We start from the raw sequence: 24,589 nt of genomic DNA on the forward strand, positions 1-24,589 counted from the left end.
GCTGAATAATTGTGTATATACTGATATTCAACCTCTGTTACATACCTGAATTCTAATGGATGGATGACACTGTAATTACATTGCAAGGATAGTATTGGTGGCAAAGCCCAGCTTTGTGCATTGGCAGCATAAATCCAGAAGCTTACCTGGCTCCGGAGAGAAGTGGAGTGGAATTCCTTGGAGGCAATATTTCCTCACCATTTCAGTCTGCCACCACATGAAAGGTACATCCAGTGTAGTGTTAATTGGAGAAATTCTCAAGTCAATTGGATATCACTTTGCAACTCCACTTCAAGTTAATGTTTAATGATTCTCCTGTCCCCACTTTCTAAACACTTAATTGTATATTATACTACAGTTATGGGCTGTGAAAGTCATTTGTGCAGCACTACCAGCAGTGCTAAGAAGGCCTACTTGATGTTTTGTTGCATGAACAGAGTGGCACTTGCTGGTACATCCCCTGTTATTGAAAGTGTGTTATCATGATATCATTGACGTGAACGGGCTGATGCAACACTAAGGATATCAAAATTGAGCAACAATGTGCAGGGAGCATCTTCCATAATCACTCCTGAAGCAATAATCATTATGAAGCAGATAGAAGCTGTTCTGGGGATATTTAAAGGCCACTCCACAAGTTGGATCTGAGGTGCTTTTGACTTACTTTTGCTCAAAGTTGGTGGAAGACTGTGGTGAGTTGCTGGAGGATTTTGGACAATTTTGCTGACCATGGGAAGGCAGGAAATAATATTTCCTTGCATATATATAGGGGCAGTAGTTGTAGTGACACTTGCACTGCAACATGAGTAGGACATGCAGAGCAGGAAGCAGCTACAAGGAAACGCCTTGCAGAGAAAGGAGAAGGAGAGCTTTCCATAGAAGGCACTACCCACAAAGGGCCTTCTGGGAGCACATGCCCTGGGTAACAATGAGCCAGGAACAGTGCCTGAAGAGACTATGCTTCATTCAGGAGGGAGTGATGGAGTTGTACCACCTCCTTCATGAAAACATGGACTTGACCCAGGGTGAGAGTGTCCCTCCCTGTGTTGGTGACAATCACTGTCATCTTTACATTCTACGCAACAGATCCTACCAGATGGGTCCAGGCAACACCAGCAACATGTTACAGTTTGCCAAGCATAGAAGCATCAGGGAGGAGACAGAGGCATTGCACGGAAGAGGGGGCTTCAACTTCTTCTCCCATAGGAAAGAAAAGGCACATGGGTTCACCAGAATGGGCTTCCTGATTGTGACCGTGCATCAGGCATGTGACTCTCCAGGTCACGCATACCAATGGGGAAAGATACTGCAACCCCAAGAGCTATCACTCTTTCAAGGGCAGCTGGCGTGCAAACACACTAAGAAATTCATCTCGGTGAATGCTCTCTATCCAGGCATTACACACTGTTTTCATCCTGTGAAAGTCAGTAATACCGATCACCTTCAGGTCTCCAAATATAACACAGGACGGTTGCTCGGCAACAAGCACATGGCTCATGACTCCCCTCCCCCATGCCGTTACATGAGGTCAGAGGCCTTCAACAAAAGCCACCAGCAAAACTGCAGAGCAAACAATTGGCCTCTGAAAGCAAAACTTACACTGAATAGATCGTTACTGGTCCCAACCTCTCTGACTAGTGCATTCAGGGCAGAGTCACTAAAGTGAGAAGCCCAATTCCCCATCATCAACATCCTTCAGGTCACCACTGACCCTGCTTAACTGGACCAGCCATAAATATACTGTGGCTCCCAGAGCACCTCAGAGGCTGGGAATTCTGCAGTGAGTCACTCACCTCCTGTTTCCCAAAGTCTGTCCACAAGGCGCAAGTCGGTAGTGTGATGAAATATTCTCCACTTGCCTGGAAGAATGCAGCTCTCACGAAGCTTGACACCATCCAGGACAAAGCAGCCCACTTGAACAGCAGCCCACCCTCCACCTTAAACATTCACTCCCTCCACCACCAATGGTCAGTAGCAGCAGTGTATACCATCTGCAAGATGCAATACAGCAACGCACCAAGGCTCCTTCGACAGCACCTTCCAAATCAGCGATCTCTACCACCTAGAAGGAAAAGGGCAGCAGATGCACAGGAACACCACCACCTGCAAGCTCCTCTCCAAGCCACACACCACACTGACTTGGAAATGTATCGCTGGTTCCTTCATCATTGCTGGGCCAAAATCATGGAACTCACTTCTTAACACCACATGGACTGGCTTCAAGAAGGTGGCTCACCACTGCCTTTTCAAGGGCTATTAGGGATGGACAACAAATGCTGTTGGCCTTGCCAATGACACCCACATCCCATGAACAAATAAAATAATATAAAAAATCTTTCACCCGGTGCGCCAGCCTATTTTTCTCTCAGTGCTCCAAAGTGATTATCCAGCAATCTGGAGTGCAAAGCGCCACATTTCCCATTATAGAGACTGTGCCCATAAATAGGTGAAGAAGCTTCCTGGTCTACGTGATCTCTTCATTATTTTAATTGGTCCCTGTTGTGCTCAGAAAACTCTGGCAGCACAACAGAGTCCTGGGCAAGGTAGAAGTCACTTGTGGTCATGTCGCAATCATGGAAATGAAATTGGTGCACAGACTTTATGTCCTGTCCACTTTGTTTTCAATGTGCGAGGCAGGTCACAAATCACAGACCCCCATGCCCAAATATGAAGGCAAATTAATTTGTAGCCTGCAATATTAGTGAAAAGGAGTTCACAGCACAATTATGTTACAGTTAATGTATCCTGGAGTTGGAATCAAATACAAACTGTTATATTGTTATATTATTTGTAAAGAGCTAGGAACTAATTGTTACGTGAATATATATCCCAGGGTACTACATTTATTGATGAACTGTAGCTATGTGCTGAGTATCAATGTACCAGTCTATCCTGTCTAGCAGTCACATGGAGAATAGAAAGAACTAGTCAATGAAACTCCAGCATTACCATAGAGATTATTTCTAATTTATGGGAACCAGAAGACATAACATGGTGGCAGCCGGTTACCTGTGAGTAAAAAAAACCAAACATTTTAAATTAATTTAATGTTGAATTAGATTGAAAAATCAAAATCAGAGAGAGAGAGAGAGAGAGAGAGAGAGATTGAGTGAAATGACCACCACAGCAATAAAGACACAGCAGCAGTCCATGATGAATTGGGAGACTGATGATATCATAGAGACATTTGAGAAATTTAAACAAAAGTGCAGACTGACATTCAGTGGCTTTTTAAAAGGTGTTAGTGAAGAGGAAATGGTCAGCTACATATTTTTGTGGCAGGAGAGAAATGGCTAAATTTGTTTAATAGCTGGGAGCTGGGAGAAGCTGACAGCTGAAACCCAGACTTCAGCCAAAGTCAAATCATTGGGTCTATCGATATGAATTTCAAGGCCTGAGGCAGGAATCAGGTGAACCTCTTGACAATTTCATTAAAAAATTTAAAAATGCGGACAGAAAATGTACATTTAAGGACACAGATGAAAGGACGATAGAACAGCTCATTTTGGACTCTGCGCACCCTGAAGTGCATAAAGAATTGAGTAGAAATGATAAACTCACACTATTGCAGGCTATAAATACTGTTCCAATCTCAGAGGAGACCAGTGACATTTTTTTAAAAAAGAACTCCAAAATCCCTGTTATTTACTAAAGGAATGAAGCCACAAGATTCCATGGCTTAAAACAGAAGAATCTTTACTCTGTAAGAGTCAAGCAATGCAAACACTAAATACTATTGTTAGGAAAAGAGAGAGACTGTCAAACTGTGCTGATTTCCCCTTACCACCTGTCCATTATGGAAGGTGTTTTGAATCAGTTTTTAAAAGAATAGGTGATGGCCTGTTTTTCCAAACCCTTGGCTTTTGTGATCCAATTTTATTAACAATCCACAGCAAACTTGAGTTAGGATTAACTCACAGGGTTAGTTTATTTTACACATTCAAAGCCAGGGAAAGGGCATGTTCACCACTTCCCACTCCGCATACACACACACAGTATAGGTGGAGGGGGATGGGATAGAGAAAAGGAGTTTTACAGTACAAGAACCACAGAAAAAAATGAATATTAATGTCACATGAGTATTGGAGTCCAAAGTCAGTGTCCAGAGGCTGTTTCCTTCATGGTGGGGTTCAGTTCCAATGAGATTCTGGTTGGTTAAATGATACAAAAGTCTTTAAAAGAACAAAGTTGCTACACAATGGTTTTTCTGTGCTTAGATCACTTGGCAGGCATTGATCAGAGACTTTTAAAATCAAGCAGGCTTTGTGGAGTTGAAACTGCTTACCTAGCCTGGCTGCTGGAGTTCTGTCCAGTTGATGTTAAGACAGCAGCCTGGCTGTGGAGCCCAAAGATGTAACATTAAACTGTCCAAAATGCCAGAGGCTTGGGTCATGTGACCTTCCTTCTCCGCCAGGACTTCAAAAGGGATGTTTATCCAGCATTTAGGATTGGCTTTGATTTCAGGACCGATAATGTCCCAGTCATTAGTTGTTGAAAGAGGTACCATCAATGTTGAGGGTCTGGCATTTAGGAAGTCATTGTCTTGGCAGACCCACCGACTCTAATAGCAAGGTGGGCTTATCAAATGCAAATGACATCCCTGTAGTTCCCTTTGAAATTGGTCTAAACAGTCCCAGGTGTAATATGAATCTATTAGTAGCTTTCGAGGCATAATGAGGTGTGACAATTCAGAAACAGACAAAAGAACTCCTTCGTCTTTGAACCTCCTGGAGATAGCTCCCAGACAAAGGGCCAAGCCTGTGATTATGTAGCAGCCTTCTTAATTGTTCATCAAAAAAGTTAATTTTTTGAAAAAAAAAACACTAAGAATAAAGTTTTGAACATACAATATTAGGTTTCTTTTCATGTCGTAGGAACCCAACACTGTCTTAGCTAACCAACCATACTCTAAAACTCAGAATCAACATAAGTTAAACATGAGTTAACAGGAAAATTGTGGTCAATTACAGAATTTCAATTCCTCTTGTTCTAGGATTTAACATGATCCTCAGCTGACTGCAGCACATAATCAACCCGAGTTCTACAGGCCAAGATCATCACAAAAAATGGCACACATCTGCAGAACTTCCTCAACTCTCCTTATGAAAGTCTGGATGGTGCAGAACCACCAATGTTATCCTCAAGTAATAGAAACAGCTGCAGCAATGATATCATTGCATATTCTCAGCTTCTGGATCTAGCCCATCTTCTTCAGCCTGCCTATACTGTACCACTGGACTCATCATTTACTAATGAGCTCTAATGGCTCTGTCTCCTGTTTTTCATTCATTCATGGGATGTGGGTATCACTGTCCAGGCCAACATTTATTGCCTATTCCTAATTGCTCTTGAGACAGTGGTGATGAGCTACCATCTTGAACCATTGCAGTCCCTGTAGGGTAGGTATATCCACAGTGCTGTTAGGGAGTGCGTTCCAGGATTTTGACTCAGCAACAGTGAAGGAAAGGTGATATATTTCCAAGTCAGGATGGTAAGTGGCTTGGAGGAGTAATTCCAGGTGGTGGTGTTCCTATATGTCTGCTGCCCTTGCCTTTCAACATGGTAGCGGTCAGGGGCCTGGAACGTGCTGTCGTGGGAGCCTTGGTAAGATCCTGCAGTGCATCTTGTAGATAGTATACACTGCTGTCACTATGCGTCGGTGCTGGAGGGAGTGAATGTTTGTGGATGCGGACTGCTTTGTCCTGGATGGTGTCAAGCTTCTTGGGTGTTGTAGGAGCTGCACTCATCCAGGCAAGTGGGGAGTATTCCATCACACTCCTGATTTGTGCCTTGCAGATGGTGGACAGGCTTTGGGGAGTCAGGAGGTGAGTTAATCACCACAGGGTTCCCAGCTTGCTCTTGTAGCCTCAGTATTTATATGGCTATCCAGATCAGTTTCTGGTCAATGGTAACCCCCAGGATGTTGATAGTGGGGTGTTCAGTGATGGTGATGCCATTGAACTCCAAGGAGTAATGGTTAGTTTCTCTCTTGTTAGAGATGGTCGTGTGAATGTTACTCGCCATTTGTTAGCCCAAACCTGGATATTGTCCAGGTCTTGCTGCATTTGGACATGGACTACTTCAGTATCTGAGGAGTCGTGAATGGTGCTGAACATTGTGCGATCATCAGCGAATATCCCCCTTTCTGACCTTATGATGGAGGGAAGGTCATTGATGAAGCAGCTGAAGACGGTTGGGCCTAGGACACTGCCCTGAGGAACTCTTGCAGTGATGTCCTGGAGCTGAGATACTTGACCTCCAACAATCACAACCATCTTCCTTTGTGCTAGGTATGACTCCAACTAGCGGAGAGTTTTCCCCCGATTCCCATTGACTCCAGTTTTGCTAGGGCTCCTTGATGCCACATTTGATCACATGCTGCCTTGATGTCAAAGGCAGTCACTCTCACCTCACCTCTGGAGTTCAACTTTTTTGTCCATGTTTGAACCATGGCTATAATGAGGTCAGAGACTGAGTGGCCCTGGCGGAAGCCAAACTGAGCGCTCAGTGAGCAGATTACTGCTAAGCAGGTGCCGCTTGCTAGCACTATTGATGACTCCTTCCGTCACTTTACTGATGATGGAGAGTAGACTGATGGGTGGTAATTGACCGGATTGGATTTGTTCTGTTTTTTGTGTACAGGACATACCTGGGTAATTTTCCATATTGCCGGGTGGATACTACTGTTGTAGCTGTACCAGAACAGCTTGGCTTCAGTACTATTGCGGGAATATTGTCAGGGCCCATAGCCTTTGCAGCATCCAATGCTTTCAGCTGTTTCTTGATATCACATGGAGTGAATCAAATTGGCTGAAGACTGGCATCCGTGATGCTGGGGACCTTTGGAGGAGGCTGAGATCGATAATCCACTCGGCACTTCTGGCTGAAGACTGTAGCAAATTCTTCAGCCTTATCTTTTGCACTGATGTGCACTCCCCCATCATTGAGGATTTGGATATTTGTGGAGCCTCCACGATCAGTGAGTTGTATATTTGTCCACCACCATTCTCGACTGAATTTGGCAGGACTGCAGAGCTTAGATCTGATCCGTTGGTTGTAGAATTGTTTAGCTTTGTCAGCTGCTTGCTGCTTATGCTATTTGGCATGCAAGTCATCCTTTGTTATAGCTTCACCAGGTTGACACCTCATGTTTAGGAATGCCTGCTGCTACTCCTGGCATGCCCTCCTGCACTCTTCATTGATCCAGGGCTGATCCTCCGGCTTGATGGTAATGGTAGAGTGTGGGATATGCCAGGCCATGATGTTACAGATTGTGGTTGAGTACAATGCTGCTGCTGCTGCTGATGGCCCACAGTGCCTCATGATTGCCCAATCTTGAGTTGCTAGATCTGTTTGAAATCTATCCCATTTAGCACTGTGGTACTACCACACAACACGATGTAGGTTATCCTCAATGTAAAGGCCAGAATTCGTCTCCACAAGGACGGTGCGGTGGTCACACCTACTGATACTGTCATGGACAGATGAATCTGTGGCAGGCAGGTCAGTGAGGATGAGGTCAAATATGTTTCTTCCTCTTGTTGGTTCCCTCACCACCTGCTGCAGACCCAGTCTAGCAGCTATGTCATTTAGGATTTGGCCAGCTTGGTCATTAGTGATTCTACTGAGCCACTCTTGGCGATGGACATTGAAGTCCCCCACCCAGAGAACATTCTGTGCCCTTGCCACCCTCAGTGTTTCCTTCAAGTGATGTTCAACATGGAGGAGTACTGATTCATCGGCTGAGGGGGGCGGTATGTGGTAATCAGCAGAAGGTTTCCTTACCCATGTTTGAACTGATGCCATGAGACATCATGGGGTCCAGAGACAATGTTAGGACTCCCAGGGCAACTCCCTCCCGACTGTATACCACTGTGCCACCACCTCTGCTGGGTCTGTCCTGCCGGTGGGACAGGGCATATCCAGGGATGGTGATGGTGGTGTCTGGGGCATTAAGGTATGTAAGGTATGATTGCATGAATATGACGATGTCAGGTTGTTGCTTGACTATTCTGTGAGACAGCTCTCCTAATTTTGGCACTAGCCCCCAGATGTTAGCAAAGAGGACTTTGCAGGGTCGACGGGGCTGAGTTTGGCATTTCCGGTGCCTAGGTCGATGCCAGGTGATCCGTCCAGTTTCATTCCTTATGGACTTTGTAGCAGTTTGATACAACTGAGTGATTTGCTAGGCCATTTCAGAGGGTATTTAAGAGTCAGTCACATTGGATTCACAGGTAGGCCGGCAGATTTCCTTCCCAAAATGACATTTGTGAACCAGATAGGTTTTTACAACAATTGACAATGGCGTGTTTATCAAACTCAAATTCCACCATCTGCTCTTGTGGGATTCGAACCTGGGTCCCCAGAGCATCACCCTGGGTCTCTGGATTACTGGTCCAGTGACAATACCACTACGCTACCATTTACATATATTTTATATAGTTTCAACTTGAAATTTCGGTTTCCAATTCTCAGTTTCAGTCTTAGTTTCCTTGCTAACTGGCAGGTCACTTTTCTTTCTCAGTTTCTCTTTTCAATTAGAGTGTCTCAAAAAAATACAAGCTTTGCCCACAGATTCTATGAAAACACTACCAGACCACATGAAGCTACGAGTAGACAGATGAAGATGCTGACCACCTAGACGGCTCGCTTTCAGTTAAGTTAAGAGAAAGGCCGCAGGTTTAATGCAGTGAAACAGCAACAAAAGAATGTACACCAGACAGAGGGAAAGATGTGCAAGAGCTGTGAAAAACCTCATGATTTCATTCAAACAAGGATATACCCTGCATATGAATCAAAGGTATGCGGAACAAGGAAAGAAGATGATAAACAAATTATCAGAGACAGACCAACAGGGCGAACGAGATGTAAAAGTAACCAAAGTATCCATTGTCTGTAGGATGAAACTGAGTTTGAGGAAACAATAGTCATAGAGACCATACAAATGCAAGAAAAGGAGTTCACGCAACCATTCCGATTAGGGAGAAGAGAGAAGTGAGCCCCCAACCATAAATCTGAAGCCTGACATTGGTGAACAGAATAACATCATCCCGCTCAGGCTTTATCAGAAGATCTTTCCTGAAAATTTGAAAGAAAATGGGTAGCCAAAGAAAAGCACCCTGAAACTGAGCAATGTCATACTAATGGCATATATGGGAACTGAGATTCGACAGCTGGGAACAATTCAAATCAGAGGGACCCAAAAAGGAAAAGATGTGAATTGCATGTTCTAAGTCACTGAAACAGATAGCCCTGTTATCTTGAAGTTGAATAGTTGCAAACAGCTGCAGTTTATCTCAGCAAACCATTAAATGAAGGAGGTGACACTGAGGGTTGAATGTGGTACACCATTGAAAAGCACCCTCTGATCAGAAGCAAGGAAGGAAGCAAGGAAGGTGGTTGGATGGGGATTGGAGATATAAAGGGCCATGGTGAGGAGAGGGGGTGGTTGTGGAGGGGCATGGCTTGGCATGGAGGAAATGAGGGGCCATTGGTGGGATGTGGAGGGGTATTGGTTGGCATGGAGGGGGGCATGGGGAGTGTGTGGTGGGGGTGAGGGCTTGAGGGTTGTTTTTTTGTTTTATTGGGGTTTTTTTGCAGCTAGGACAAAGTGCCTTTAGGCCAGCCTGCCTCCATAACAGGTAGCGCCTGTGCTGCCTCTGAACTGTTTCTGTGTTCAGTGGCTGTGATTCCCATTACATCCCGCTTCCCCTCTCCCTCACCCCTCACCCCAGATTGAAAATCGGAACTTCCAGGGCTGTTCTTCCAGAGTTGGGTTCGCAATGCAGGGAACTTTCCCGACTCTGCACTTCCCATTCAGGTGCAAAAATTCAGGCCTTTCTCTGCAGCACAGAAGTAACTGCAAGAACTGGCTTTCAGAAGATTGAAACCATTGTTAATTGTTGCTACTGGGCTCACTTTAATCACATTGATCATTCTAAAGACAAAGTTATTGCAAACTGAACACTGAAGATCGAAATTAAGGTCAGGGAGGCACATGGACCTGCTCCAGACTGAAGGTGGCCAGAATGTCATGCTTGGTTAAGCTGACTATATCAGATCAGTAAGAATCAATCAAATCCTCTGATGGTCAGAATGAAACTATACGGTACAATGCTAGACGGCTGATGCTATGGACCACTGTTTTCTAAGTGTAATTGCTTGTTTCCTTTATCCACGATGGATCCTGATGAATAGCATTACATAGAATTCCAGAGCATGGATAAAGACATTTGGCTCAATAGGTTTATACCAGTGTTTATGCTATTCATGAGCCTTCTCCCACCTTCCTGCATCTCACCCTATCAACCTATCCTTTAGCTCCTTTCTACCTCATATACTTATCGAGCTTCCCCTACAATGCATTGACTCCATCCCATTCTCTCAATTCCTTAACCTCTGTCGCATCTGTTCTAATGATGCCACTTTCAAAAACAGTTCCTCTGACATGTCCTCTTTCTTCCTTAATCGAGGTTTTCCACCCACGGTCGTTGACAGGGCCCTCAACCATGTCTGACCCATCTCTCGCGCATCTGCCCTCAAGCCTTCTCCTCCCTCCCAGAAACATGATAGGGTCCCCCTTGTCCTCACTTATCACCCCACCAGCCTCCGCATTCAAAGGATCATCCTCCGCCATTTCTGCCAACTCCAGCATAATGCCACCACCAAACACATCTTCCCTTCACCCCCCTGGCAGCAATCCATAGGGATCGTTCACTCCGTGACAGCCTGGTCCACTCCTCCATCACCCCCTACTCCTCAACCCCCTCCCACGGCACCTTCCCATGCAACCGCAGAAGATGCAACACCTGCCCCTTCACTTCCTCTCTCATCACCGTCAAAGGGCCCAAACAGTCCTTTCAAGTGAAGCAGCTTTTCACTTGTACTTCCCTCAACTTAGTCTAATGCATTTGTTGCTCCCAATGCGGTTTCCTCTACATTGGAGAGACCAAACGCAGACTGGATGACCGCTTTGCAGAATACCTTCGGTCTGTCCTCAAGCATTACCCAGACCTCCCTGTCGCTTGCCATTTTAACACTCCACCCAGCTCTCTTGGCTTGCTGCATTTTTCCAGTGAAGCTCAACGCAAACTGGAGGAACAGCAGCTCATCTTCCGACGAGACACTTCACAGCCTTCCGGACTGAATATTGATTTCAACAATTTTAGATCGCGAACTCTCTCCTCCATCCCCACCCCCTTCCCGTTTCTTCCCCCTCCTTTTTGTTTTTTCCAATAATTTATATAGATTTTTCTTTTCCCACCTATTTCCATTATTTTTATATGTATTTCCACCCATTGTTTATTTCTACCTTTTAGTATTCCCCCACCCCCACTAGAGCTATCTGTACCTTATCTGTCCTGTCTTCTACTCTTAATTAGCACATTCCTTTAGATAATATCACCACCTTCAACACCTCTTTGTTCTTTTGTCTGTGACAGCTTTTGGTTATCGCCACCTATTACTGGCTGCTTGTCCCAACAACCGCACCCCCCCCCACATTTATTGCCCACCCCTAATTGTTCTTGAGAAGGTGGTGGTAAGCTGCCTTCTTCAACCGCTACAGTCCATGTGGTGTTAGGGAGGGAGTTTCAGGATTTTGACCCAGCGACATGAAGGAACGGCGATATATTTCCAAGTCAGGAAGTTGTGTGGCATATAGAGGAACTTCCAGGTAGTGGTGTTCCCTTGTATCTGTTGCCCTCTATTAATGACTATCTTATAACCCTTGGAGTTGGACTCCCAAAGAAGTGGAAACACTTATGTCTACCCTGTGGAAGCACTCCATAATTTTAAAGACCTTTATCAGATCAATTCTCAGTCTTCTCTTTTCCAGAGAAAAAAGTAGTGTTCTGTTTTGTCTTTGCTGATAGATGCTTGCATCGTTTGCTCCTACTCAGGACAAGCATGGGATTAGCAATGCAAAGATAGCAGAAATTTGAACAGTGGCTACTGACCTCAGTTGCAATGCAAACACACAGTAATAAATAAAATTTAAAGAAAGCACATCCAGGCAACAGGTCCTTATCAAGTTCATTATAAAACAAATCGTGGAAAAATATCGCTCCTATTCACCAGATAACATAAGGTTTCATCTTTTCTTAATCTTACACTTTAACATGGAAGTGATCTATAAGATAACGTACTGATTTGGTTGAAAGTGGAGATGGTTAGCCAGTTTTTGTTACATTCCTTCTCATCCACATTCTTCTCACTTCCAGCATTGCTTTCTTGAGCTGAGTCCAAACTCTTCGGAGAGCACCCATCTACTGTAATTATCTGCAACAAACCAGATTGTGCATTTTATTGGGTGAAATACAGAAAGTTTATATAAGGAGGGAAGTGTCCAGCCCCCGGCTGCATGTTCAGCACAATGTAAGCTTTACCCAGTCCATCCAACTGGAGCACTGAAGTAGCTCCATCGCAGTGAGAGTCAATCTCACAAGAACTCTGACCGTCCTGCTTCAGAGATCTTGAAGAACTGAGAATCCCAACACTTTCCAAGGAATATCAGGAAATCTCAATCTACCCAATCAGATTGGGGTTAGCTCATATTTCTGCCTGGAGTCTGATTTTTAGGAAAGGTGATGATGAAATGATATGACTCAGATGAGATGATCCATTCCATTGCTTCTTTACGCTGATGAAGAAATCTTTTGTGCTGGTGTTAAAAAAAATAGAAAAAAAAATAAATGAAATGCATCTGCCTTAATAGTTTTTAAGGAATAATTCAAAGATTTAAAGGGGCACAATTGTCATGAAAATCCTTATTTGTTTGCTTGCAGGTTTATGACACAAGCCAAAACACATTGGGGTAGAAATTCAACATCAGTGCCAAGGTGCAATGATAACAAATTCTGCAGTGGGAAAAAAATTTAGCACTGTGACCTTTCTGAGTGAGACTGCTAATAATAATTCTACAGTAACGAGGCATTTATCAGAGGCCACATGTCTTCCTTTGGAGTGGCTAAAAATGAATGGAACAGACCATTCTCATGCATCACCTTACATCTGGTTACAGTAGCTTGGCAGGACTTGGGAGCAGCTTAACAAACCAAATCTTTCAGTGAGGGACGATAGCGCGTTTTGTGGGTGACCAATAGAAAGGACATTATCATGTATGTCGTGTAGTTGAGCTCATTACAGTGATGAACAGCTGCTATACATAGGGTGGAAACGCCTCAAATTTGCACTAAGTGCGGTAGCGGGCAGGAAAAACATTTTGTCAGTCGACCACAATGGCGGCTTTTCACACCGTAACATCCCAAACCTGCTGCATTAACTATGCATTCCAGGGAAACACACCTTTTTCATGACAGGTGGGTGGGCTCTCATTCACCTGCCATGCAATCACCTCGCCACTTCAACACGCTGGGCACCATATTTCAAGTCCAGCCACGTGCACACCTCTCAGTGCTTCCATCCTGTGACTGCCGCAAAGAAGACATGGTCCTGAAAGGCAAGAAGACTGCAGCCCCCAGGTTCAATGATGCGTCCCTCGAGCACATTTTGGATGCAGTGGAGGCCCACTGTAATGTCCTCTACCCTTGCTCTGGCCGCAGGATGGGCAGCAACCTCACTAATCCGGCTTGTGAAGCAGTGGTCAGTGCCAATGCCCTTCAGAAGAGGACAACCACCCAGTGCCGCATGAGGATGAATGATCTCCTCCATTCTGCCAGGGTGAGTCACTCTTCTCATCGCTCTGGAACTCACACACTCACAAACCCATCACACATCCACAGGGATCTCACTCACTGCCACTTCGAGGAACATCACCATTCACTCTCTCACACACACCTTCATTGTCCTCATCCTGTCCATGGGACCACTCACCACCCATACTTATCATCTGGCCTGGCAGGCATTCTGCTTATACTCTCTCCATCTCTATTCATGAAGGACAAACTGGCACACAACATGAGGGAGAGGCCACAGATCGGTGGAGGAATGCCTGAAATCAAAGTTTTCACGGACTTTGAAAACAGAGCCATCCAGCTGGCTGGTGAGAGCCTGGACTGTTCCTGTACTGACAGTGAAGTTGGCAGTGCTCAACCAAGCACGGATCCAATAGTGCAACATCCATCAGACAACCATGCTGTCAGTGATGTGTCCTGTTTCATAGGCCACTACCATGCACTAATTAACTCCCCTTGCTTTCGCAGGCATATCTGGGAAATGGCTGACAGAGTCCTTGACCCAGCGCCCCCAATCAAGCCCCAAAGAAACCTCTGAAGAGGAATCTGGAGGCACCCTCTCTGAAGTGCGGTTACAGCGCTCACCCACACCCTCCACCAGCGCAGAGACACACACCTTAGTGAGACCTAGCTTTAAAATAGCCTTGGGATCACAATCTGGTGAGCACATCTCACATTCTGATCTACAGCAGGCGGAGGCAGGGACTTCCCAGGTCCCCGGCATTCAGAGGACTGCTGCAGGCCAGAAATCTGCTGAGTATGAGTCAGATGATGAGCCTCTGGACTTGGTCATGTCTCAGTTGCTGGAGCTGCAAAGACAAGCTCGGGAACATCAGGAAGGGGTGTCTGCTGTACTCCTGGGATCGCAAGGCATGATGGAGGAGTCGTTCACCTTCAGGCTGAGGAGATAGCACTGGCGTGTCAATGCACCGAGATTAACACTGGTAGGATAGTGGTCACTATGGAGACCTTGGTCCAGGACATCATTCCTGCACTGCTGTGCAGGCTCAACTCCATTGCTGATTCCATAGTTGGCCTCCAGCTGTGTGTACGTGTGGGGGGTGCAGGGCAGCCCAATCTCACTCCAGATACCTTTCTCCTCAAGAAGTCAGCCAGGGGCTGTCGAGCACCCATAGGGAGGGGGATCAGCAGGTGCCCACCCCGGGGCCATCTGCCCAGGTGACTCCAGAAGTGCCCGACCCATTCGAAACCCCGCTTCCTGTGACCTCCGCAGCTCCAGCTCCACAGGCCGAGGAGGGTGCCACTGCCACAGAGCAGGATGCTGAAAGCAGGCCGGGGCCCTCCAGAGGACACCCACCAAGGTCACCACAGAGAGGGTATAGTAGTGAGCAGGCTGCCTCCACTTCTGCTGTGGATGGCCAAGGAGCACCAAGATGCAGCACAGAGGTAGGAAGGTTAAGAAGATTTCATTGCACACCATGGGCACGGGTGTTAATCACTTGTATATACTGTTCACTATTGTCAATAAACTCCCAAGAATGTCTCCCTGCCTATGGCTGCTTGTTCTGATGAGCTGTGTTCGTGTCACTCGGATGTGAAACCTTTCTGCACAAGATAAAGGCCGGTGTTAAAGTCCAGGACCTCTTTCCTGTGCTTTGTGCAGCCTTCAGACCAAAGTGATGGTCTGACTTCACACCTCTGGACATATTAATGAAGCCTGCACCTCGACAGCGCTTGTCATTGCTGCCAGAATGTTGTGGGCAGGTGTCACAGAGTTGCGTCATTTTCTCTGTGTGCTCTTAGCGCTTTTAAGGTGGGTCTAGCCTCATCTTTTCAGCATCTATGACCAGTGACGCTGTGCTCCTGAAGGCGGACAAAGGATCAGGTGCTTTTAAATTATTGTGGCTGTGTATCCATGATATTACCCTGATCACAGAGCACAAGTGAGCTGCCCTCAGCCAGACAGGAGTCAAACACTCTCAGAGGCTATGCGAAGATCTATTGAGTATCCTCACTGCATGTCATTATCATCCTCCTACAATCGAGCGACTATTAGCATCTCCACTGCGTCTCCACAACAGGTGCATTCTCACAGAGGGTATGTGCGATGCCATAAGCTAGACTGGAGTCAAATATTCATAGATGCAATATGGTGCCTCCTCACTGCATGTCGTCATCATCCTCCACAAATCTAGCATCTGTGAGAACCTCCCGAGCATTCCTGCCTCGTCTGGACAGTGTGAGGGCCTCATCCCATCATTGTCGCCTTCGAGGATCTCCTCAACCTCATCCCCATCAGCATTCTCCTCATCGAAAGAGACCTCCATCTCCTCCTCAGCCAACTCCTCTCCCCGTTGCAGTGCCAAGTTGTAAATGGCACAGCAGATGATGATGACGTGTGACACGCTCTGTGGACTGTATTGCAGGGCTCCACCAGACTGGTCCAGGCACCGGAACCTCAGTTTCAGCATCCCGATGATCTGCTCCATCAAGTTGTGAGTTGCAATATTAGCCTCATTATACCTTCTTTCTGCTGCAGTCTGAGGCCACCGCACAGGTCTCATCAGCCACAGCCTCTGTGGGTAGCCCTTGTCCCCGAGGAGCCATCCCCGAATCCTCTGTGGACTCTGGGAGACCTCATGGATCTGTGACCAACTGAAAATGTAGGAGTCATGCACACTCCCTGGAAACCATGCGCAGACCTGCAGGATGTGTTTGTGGTGGTCGCACACCAGCTGTACATTCAGCGAATGGAATTCCTTGCAGTTGATGTAGTTGACCGTGTGTTGTTATGGAGATCTGAGTGCCATGTGAGTGCAGTCGATGGCACCCTGCATCTGTGGGAAACCCGAGATCTGGGCAAATCCAATCACTTTTGCATCCTGGCTCTCCTGGTCCTGGGTGAAATGCACAAAGCTGTGTGCCCTCACAAAGATGGCATCTGTGACCTCATGGGTGCATTTGTGGATGGAGGCTTGTGATATCCTACAGAGATCACCTGTGGAACCCTGAAAGGAGCCAATGGTGTAGAAATTGTGCACCGAGGTCACTTTCATGGTCACTGGCAGTGGATGCCCTCCATGTCCACATGGCGCCAAGCCCTGCAGCAGGTGGCAGACGTGACCGACCAGTTCCCTAGACATGTGCAGTCTTCGACAACACTGGTTCTCATTCATCTGCAGGAATGTAAGGCCATGTCTATAGACCCTGTGTCTAGCTAGGCACCAACCAACAATGGCTCGCTGTGGCTCTTCAGCGGCGTTTGAGGGAGCCCCAGCCACCCTCTTCTTCCAGAGGTTGCTGCTCCTCCCTCTGCGCAGCCAGGTGCCTCAGTCACTTGCTTCTCAGTCATCTTCACTCTCTGTATGCCACTAAGGATACAGCTTGGTCGCCAGGCTCTATGATCCTGATTTACTCCTCCTGCAGGATGAAAGAGAGAGACACGTGGGTTAGCTTGGGTGTACTTAGAACCTGTCTTAGTAAATTCTGAGGGGCCCTTAATGCAACCCAGAGATGGCCAGAGATTAGTGCACTGCGTGGCTGCCTGAAACCCCAACCACCTCCGCCCCACTCCACTTGACCGATTAGCAGCAGCTTCATCCACTGGATTGCATGCTATGCTCTCAGCTCAGGCACAGGCATTCTCCTAACCTGCATTGCAAGGCTGCACCATTAGCATGGGGGAGACTGGTCCAAACCGGGATGATGACATTACAAGGGGCTATGAGCGCCTCCACCAGTGACTGCTCCATGGCCAGCTTTAGCAAGATGTTTGTACAACATGCCCAGTCATTCAACTGTTCTGCAGGCCACTAAAATGTTCATTAGTTTGCAGTCTGTGCCCAGTGAAAAATTCTGGAGCACTTGGTGGCACTTTGATGAGTGAGCAGAGAAGCTAGCGACCCGATTCCAATCATGTCAATGTGGCTGTGCCTGAACTGTCTCAGCTACAGAGGAATGGTCACTTTGTACAAGGTTACTCTGATGTGTGGATGCTTTGCCCAACACCACCCCCCACCCCACATGTGCTTGTGCACTACCTTCAACCGCGGGGCAGCCCTTGCCCTTTCCCCAGGTCGCCTCAACCGCAGGGCAGCTCTTGCACCCCCACCCCAATGCACCTCAACTGCAGGGCAGCCCTAGCACCCCACCATCCACCACCCCCCCGCGCTCCCCCCACCCTCCCCCCACCCCCCCACCACTCCCCACAATGCACCTCAACCAGAAGGCAGCCCTTGCATCCCCACCTCCAATGCGCCTCAACCTTGAAGTCCAACAAGCAACCCAGGCGAGCACTCTGCAACGTATTGTGCACTTACCTCCGAGTTCCCCTCAAAGTGCAGCCCGCCAACTGCACATCTTTTACATGCTGTTGTGAAACATGATTGCAGACAATCCAGTGGGGGCAGGGTGAGGGCTAGGGAACGATTCCACCAGCCTGGGCTTATAATGATGTGCAGAGTATTACAATGAGGTCCCTGACCTCCAATGGTGGGAACCGCGATCTGCCATCAGTGGGCAGACCAGACGATCACAAACTGTTTTTTTGGCCTTTTCACCTTATTGTCCACTCATGCCACTGAACATGCCTGATGCCAGTGGGTACAGATGGTTCCTCCCATAATACCTGTATGAGTGCTACCCGTAAGGCCTCCTGTATACATCTTAAAAAAATAAACAGTTCTGTTTAAAATATACTGCAGTATCTTTTTAGTTCTCAGTAAAGTATACATTTTTATCGCACTTACCGGTACTTGAAGCTTTGGAGGTTTCTTTTGTCCTCTGAAGGATTTTATCTTACTATTTCGTGACTTTGTTTTTGACCTCATTGAGTGGCAAAGCTGTGAAGGCTTTTTAAAGGCTAAAGAGGGGGAAAATACCTACATTAAAGGCTAGGAAAAAATGAGAACTTATGAGTTGACTAAACTATATCACAAAATATCAAATTCAAAGTAGTGCATAAAGGAAAGGTCTGAACAACAAAAAATAGGGCCAGGTGAACATGTTTAAGACTCCAATTTCTTTGAGGGAAATATGGATGCCACAAATGATGTAGAAAGGTTCATTTAAGCATGAAGGTCATTTGTCAGTTTTATGATGCAATGCATATAGTATACTACAAACATAGGAACAGGAGTAGGCCATTTAGCCCCTTGAGATTGTTCCACCATTCAATGAGATCATAGCTGAGCTGTGACCTAACTCCATCCACCTACCTTAGCCATATATATCCCTGAATACATGTACTTAACAAAAAACCAGCAATCTCAAATTTAAAATTGCTATTTGTGGAAAGAGGGAATGAATTGAGCCAAGAGGACCAAATATCTGTGGATAACGCTTGGGTAAGAGTGATCATCATATTATAAGGTGTAGATTAGTAATGGAGAAGAGCGACAGACGATCAGGTGGCCATCTGTTCTATTACTTCAAAGACTTTAATGTATTCAGTTTTGGAGATGTTGTTGACGGTTGTGCAATAGAATCTCACTATGAATGTTGTTTTGGCTGAGCCTCAAATCCTATTAATGGATTCAGCTCAGCTCAGCAGGGGTTGCTGACACAGCTTTCAAGGGAATCCAGTTTTATGAGCTCCCAAAAGGATTATGTTTTTGAAGATGTTTTTGAATGGCTGTTTATTCTGATGGTTTTATGAGCATATGAAAGACTTCCCTATGTCATAGGGCTCAGGAGTTCTGTCCATAGTGGATTCTGGTTGAATGGCCACGCATCACAGAGAAGGAACAATTGGGACTCAGAGTACAATGGGAGGGCTTGGGGGGTTTGGGAAGAAGATCACGGTTAACTGGAGCAAAGGCTCAGAAGTGTTGCTGGGATGTTGGGTGGAGAGGAGGAAATCGGGGCCAGGGAGGTCGGAGTGAGGAGTGAGATCAGAGATCTCAGGGCCAGGACAAGCAGTAATTATTGTAAGTGCTTATCTTTTTTAATTCCATGCTGTTTAGTGTTGATTTTCCCAGAGGCAATCTGCAGTGGTGCTTTTTGCTTCCCACGTAAATTAAAGATGCAAGAGGGAGCAGAAGCAGGCATTAGGCCCCTTAACTACAAATATTAATGGCCTAATGCCTGCTTTTGGTGTAGGTATAGGATGCCTTTTCTTTAGCCTTGATCATCGAGGGTTCTGGTGGGTCTGCACACATATTGAACATATATTGAAATATGAACACTATGTTGGATACAAAACTGAATCCAAAAACCCAGGTGTTACAGAACCAAATTTCTAGCCCTTTTTTAAAAAAATCATTCACGGATTGTTATTAGTAAGGTCAATCTTTTATTGCCCATTGTTAACAATTAAGTGACTTGTTACACCACTTCAGAGGGTGGCTAACATTCACCTTGAGATTTAAGGCCAGACCTGGTAAGGGTACAGGTTTATTTCCCTATAGGACACTAGTGAATGCTAAGTTTTTGCAATAATCAAATAGCTCTGTAGCTTTTGGTGTCAGGCTTTTTATTTCGCTATTTTTTTAAACTGAATTCAAATTCACCAAATGCCATGGTGAGAGTTAAATTCATACTCAAAGATTATTAGCCCAGGTTTTTGGATTACAAACCTAATATACTAACTGAGGAAGAGTCATATTGGACTTGAAATGTTAACTCTGTTCCTCTCTCCACAGGTACTGCCAGACCTGCTGAGTTTTTCCAGCACTTTCTGTTTTTATTCCAATATCCTCACCATTGTGCTCCCATAGCCCTTAAAAAATCTAAGATATAAAGTCAAAAAATAGAATCTCTTATTCATGTTCCTTGCCTTAGTCAAGCTTAGAGCCAGATTTTTGAAGAATCATGGGGACTCTGTGAAGCTTCCAAAATGGTGGCCAGGACCCAGATGTGGAAGTCCCACTCCTTTTTCAGACAGATCCCATTTTTGCTGGAAGGGAAAAGGGAGTGGGGTGTATTTCACACAAACTCAGTAGTGCCATTTGAATTCAGTGCCGAGTTCAAACAGACCCCTTTTTGACTGTTACATAAAACATTAGAACGTAAGAAATAGGAGCAGGAGTGGGCCATTCAGCCCCTTGAGCCTGCCCTGCCATTCAATAAGATCATGGCTGATCTGCGTGTGTTTCGAATTCCACATCTCCATCTAACTCCAATAACCTTTGATTCCCTTGTCAACAGAAAGCAGAGATTTGGGATAAATGGGTCTTTTTCTGGATGGCAAGCTGTAACTAGTGGGGTGCCACAGGGTTCGGTCCTTGGGCCCCAACTGTTTACAATCTATATTAATGACTTGGATTCAGGGATAGAAGGTACTGTAGCTCCATTTGCAGATGACACCAAAATAGGTAGGAAAGTAAGTTGCAATGAAGAAATAAGAAATTTACAAATGGATGTGGACAGGTTAGGTGAATGGGTCAAAATTTGGCAGATGGAGTTTAACCTGGATAAGTGTGAGGTTATCCATTTTGGTCGGAAGAATAAAAAGGCAGCTTATTATTTAAATGGAGAGAAACTTCAGAATGCTTCAGTGCAGAGGGATCTGGGTGTCCTCATGCATGAATCGCTGGAAGCTAGTATGCAGGTACAGCAGGTAATAAGGAAGGCACATGGAATTTTGGCATCCATTGATAAAGGAATAGAGTATAAAAATAGAGAAGTGTTGTTACAACTGTACAAGGCATTGGTAAGACTGCACCTGGAGTACTGTGCACAGTTTTTGTCTCCTTACTTGAGGAAGGATGTAGTTGCACTGGAGGCAGTTCTGAGGAGGTTCACTACATTGATTCCAGAGATGCGGGGCTTGTCTTACGAGGTGAAATTGAGCAGTTTAGGCCTATACTCGCTAGAGTTTAGAAGGATGAGAGAATATCTAATTGAGGTATGTAATATGCTAAAGGGGATAGACAAAGTAGACGTGGAGCAGATGTTTCTTCTTGTGGGGCATTCTGGAATGAGAGGCCATAGTTTTAGGCTAAGGGGTGGTAAATTTAAATCAGAGATGAGGAGGAATTATTTTTCTCAAAGGGCCATGAATCTGTGGAATTCACGACCTCAGAGTGCAGTGGATGCTGGGACACTGAATAAATTTAAGAAGGAGATAAACAGATTTTAATTAGTAATGGGTTGAAAGGTTATGGGGAGAGGGTGGGAAATTGGAGTTGAGGCTGAAATGAGATCAGCCGTGATTGTATTGAATGGCGGGGCAGACTCGAGCGGCTGAATTGCCTACTCCTGCTCCTAGGTCTTATGTTCTTATGTAATGTTCTTAAGAGACTATCTAACTCCATCATAAAAATATTCAATGACCCCGCCTCCACCACCTTCTGAGGCAGGGAGCTACAAAGTTGCACAACCCTCAGAAAGAAAAAAATTCTCCTCGTCTCTGCTCTAAAAGGGCAAACCCTAATTTTAAAGCAGTGCCCCTAGTTCTGGACTTACCAACAAGAGGAAACATCCTTTCCATATCCACCTTGTCGAGATGGTTCAGGATTTTATGTATTTCAATCAAGTCACCCCTCACTCTTCTAAACTCCAGTGGAAACAAGCCCAGTCTGCCCTACATTTCCTCATAAAGTAATCCGGTCATTCCAGGTATGAATCTAGTAAACCTCCTCTGAACAACCTTGTAATGGCTTGACGTACCAGACAGGTTTCAACAAGAAATAGTTAACTATATTACAGAGAGCTTTTTTAGAGGCTACGTCCACGAAAGGAAAGCCCCCTCCCCTCGGATTACCTGTGCTTAGGGCTCATTGCTCAGAGCCTCCAAGAACAATCACATGACCCTGATAGCCAATAGGAGAGTAAGTTACTACATGACTTCAACACTTTTATATCTTTCTTAAATAAGGAGACCAAAACGGCGCACTGTATTAGAGATGTGGTCTCAGCAATGCCCTGTATAACTGAAGCATAACATCCTTACTATTATGTTCAATTGCTCTCATTAAAAAGGAAACAATTCCATTAGCCTTCTTAAATAATTGCTGTTGCTACATACTAACTTTTTGTGACTTGTGCTAGAACACCTAGATCCCTTTGCACCTCAGAATTATGAAGCGGTTCTCCATTTAAGTAATACTCTGCTTTTTTATTCTGCCTACCAAAGTGAACAGTTTCATATTTTCCCACATTATACTCCATTTGCCAGATCTTTGCCCACTCATTCAACCTACCTATATCTGCCAGCAACCTCCTTATGCCCTCTTCACAACATACTTTCCCACCTATCTTTGTGTCATCTGCAAATTTAGCTACCATGCCATCACTCCCCTCATCTAAGTCATTGATGTAAATTGTTAAAAGTTGAGGCCCCAGCACAGACCCCTATGGGATTCCACTCATCACATCTTGCCAATCAGAAAGAGACCCATTTATGCATACTCTCTGTTTTCTACCAGCCAACCAATTTTCTACCCATGCTAATGTGTTACCCCCTACAACCATGAGCTTTTATTTTCAGCAATAATCTTTGATGTGGCACCTCACTAAATCAAATTCTGGGAATAAGGGCCTGTTGCAAGGGCTGGCCCAGCCAGCGAAGCCCATGTCCGCTGAATGAATAAAAAAAAGAGTAGATGTAAAGGGCCTTGAAAGGGTGCATATGGTCTGTATAACTGTCATTATGTGAAGCTATTTAAGTCCCAGCCCTTTATAAATGAATAAGGAACAAGCTTCCAGTGTCAAAGTTAAAGAAAAACTGTTCTAGCAGCATCAACAGCTGTTTGTTGACATTTCCCTTAGGGCTCTTTATGAATGCTTGGCTGATTTCCAAAGCCAATGGGCTGAGGGCACAGATAGACATATGGCAGCATGATATCATTGCTATAACAGAAACATGGCTTAAAGAGGGGCAAAAATGGCAGCTCAGCATCCCTGGATATACAGTTTTCAGACAGGATAGAGAGGGGGCTACAAAGGTGGAGGTATAGCATTATTGGTTAAAGAAGCAATTACAGCTGTGAGGAGGGATGATATAACAAATGAATCATCAAATGAGGCCATATGGGTTAAGCTCAGAAATAAAAAAGGGGCAGCCACACTACTAGAAGGGTACTATAGACCCCCAAATAGTGAGAGGGAGATAGAAGAGCAAATATGTAGACAAATTTCTGAGTGTTAAAACAATAGGACAATAATAGTTGGGGATTTTAACAACCCTAATATCAAATGGCATATGAACAGTGTGGAGGGCACAGAAAGCACAAAATTCTTGAACTGCATTTAAAAGAACTGTTTTAGCTAGCAAGTAACAAGCTCAATGAGAGGGGGTACAATTCTAGATTTAGTCTTAGGGTATGAAGCTGGGCAAATGGATGAAGTAGCAGTGGATAGCCATTTTGGAGATAATTACGATAATACAGCTAGGTTTAGCATAATTATGGAAAAGGATAAGTATAGAACAGGACTAAGGGTTCTACATTGTGGAAAGACAAATTTTATGAAGCTGAGAAGTGACCTGGCAAAAGTGGACTGGTTACAGCTACTTGAAGGGAAATCAGTGACAAATCAGTGGGAGGCATTCAAAAGTGAGATTCTACCAGCGCATTGTAGACATATCCCCACAAAGAGAAAGGGTGGTAATGCCAAATCTAGAATCCTCTGGTTATCTAGCAGTAAACAGGATAAGATAAAGCAGAAAAAGAAAGCTTATGACAATCGCAAAAAAATTAATATGTTAGAAAGCCTAGAGGAGTATAGAAAATACAGGGCCGAAGTAAAAAAGAAAATTAGGAAAGCAAAGAGAGGATATGAAAAAATATTGGCAGATAAAATCAAGGAAAACCCAAAGATGTTTTATCAGTACATTAACAGCAAGGACAAAACTAAGAAAATGGTAGGGCCTATCACGGACATACAAGGTAACTTATGCATTGATGCAGAAGATGTGGGCAGGCTTCTTAAATAAGCACTTTGTCTCTGTCTTCTCAAAGGAGAGGGATGATGCAATCATTCTAGTTAATGAG

At 45.1% G+C, this 24,589-nt stretch overlaps 1 protein-coding gene across 1 annotated transcript in view; it reads right to left on the reverse strand.

Annotated features, from left to right (window-relative positions):
* Nucleotides 1-24,589, reverse strand: part of LOC121276720 (transient receptor potential cation channel subfamily M member 6-like) — a 195,206-nt gene that overhangs the window by 35,454 nt on the left and 135,163 nt on the right. Inside the window, exons 28-30 of the mRNA XM_041185268.1 lie at nucleotides 18,404-18,516; nucleotides 12,147-12,279; nucleotides 1,356-1,382 (exon numbers count right to left, since the gene is read on the reverse strand). Of these exons, the coding sequence (XP_041041202.1) occupies nucleotides 1,356-1,382; nucleotides 12,147-12,279; nucleotides 18,404-18,516 (273 nt within the window). The remainder of the gene's footprint in view (nucleotides 1-1,355; nucleotides 1,383-12,146; nucleotides 12,280-18,403; nucleotides 18,517-24,589) is intronic.

This window comes from Carcharodon carcharias, chromosome 4 (assembly GCF_017639515.1).
Source record: "Carcharodon carcharias isolate sCarCar2 chromosome 4, sCarCar2.pri, whole genome shotgun sequence".
In the NCBI taxonomy this organism is placed as follows: domain Eukaryota; kingdom Metazoa; phylum Chordata; class Chondrichthyes; order Lamniformes; family Lamnidae; genus Carcharodon; species Carcharodon carcharias.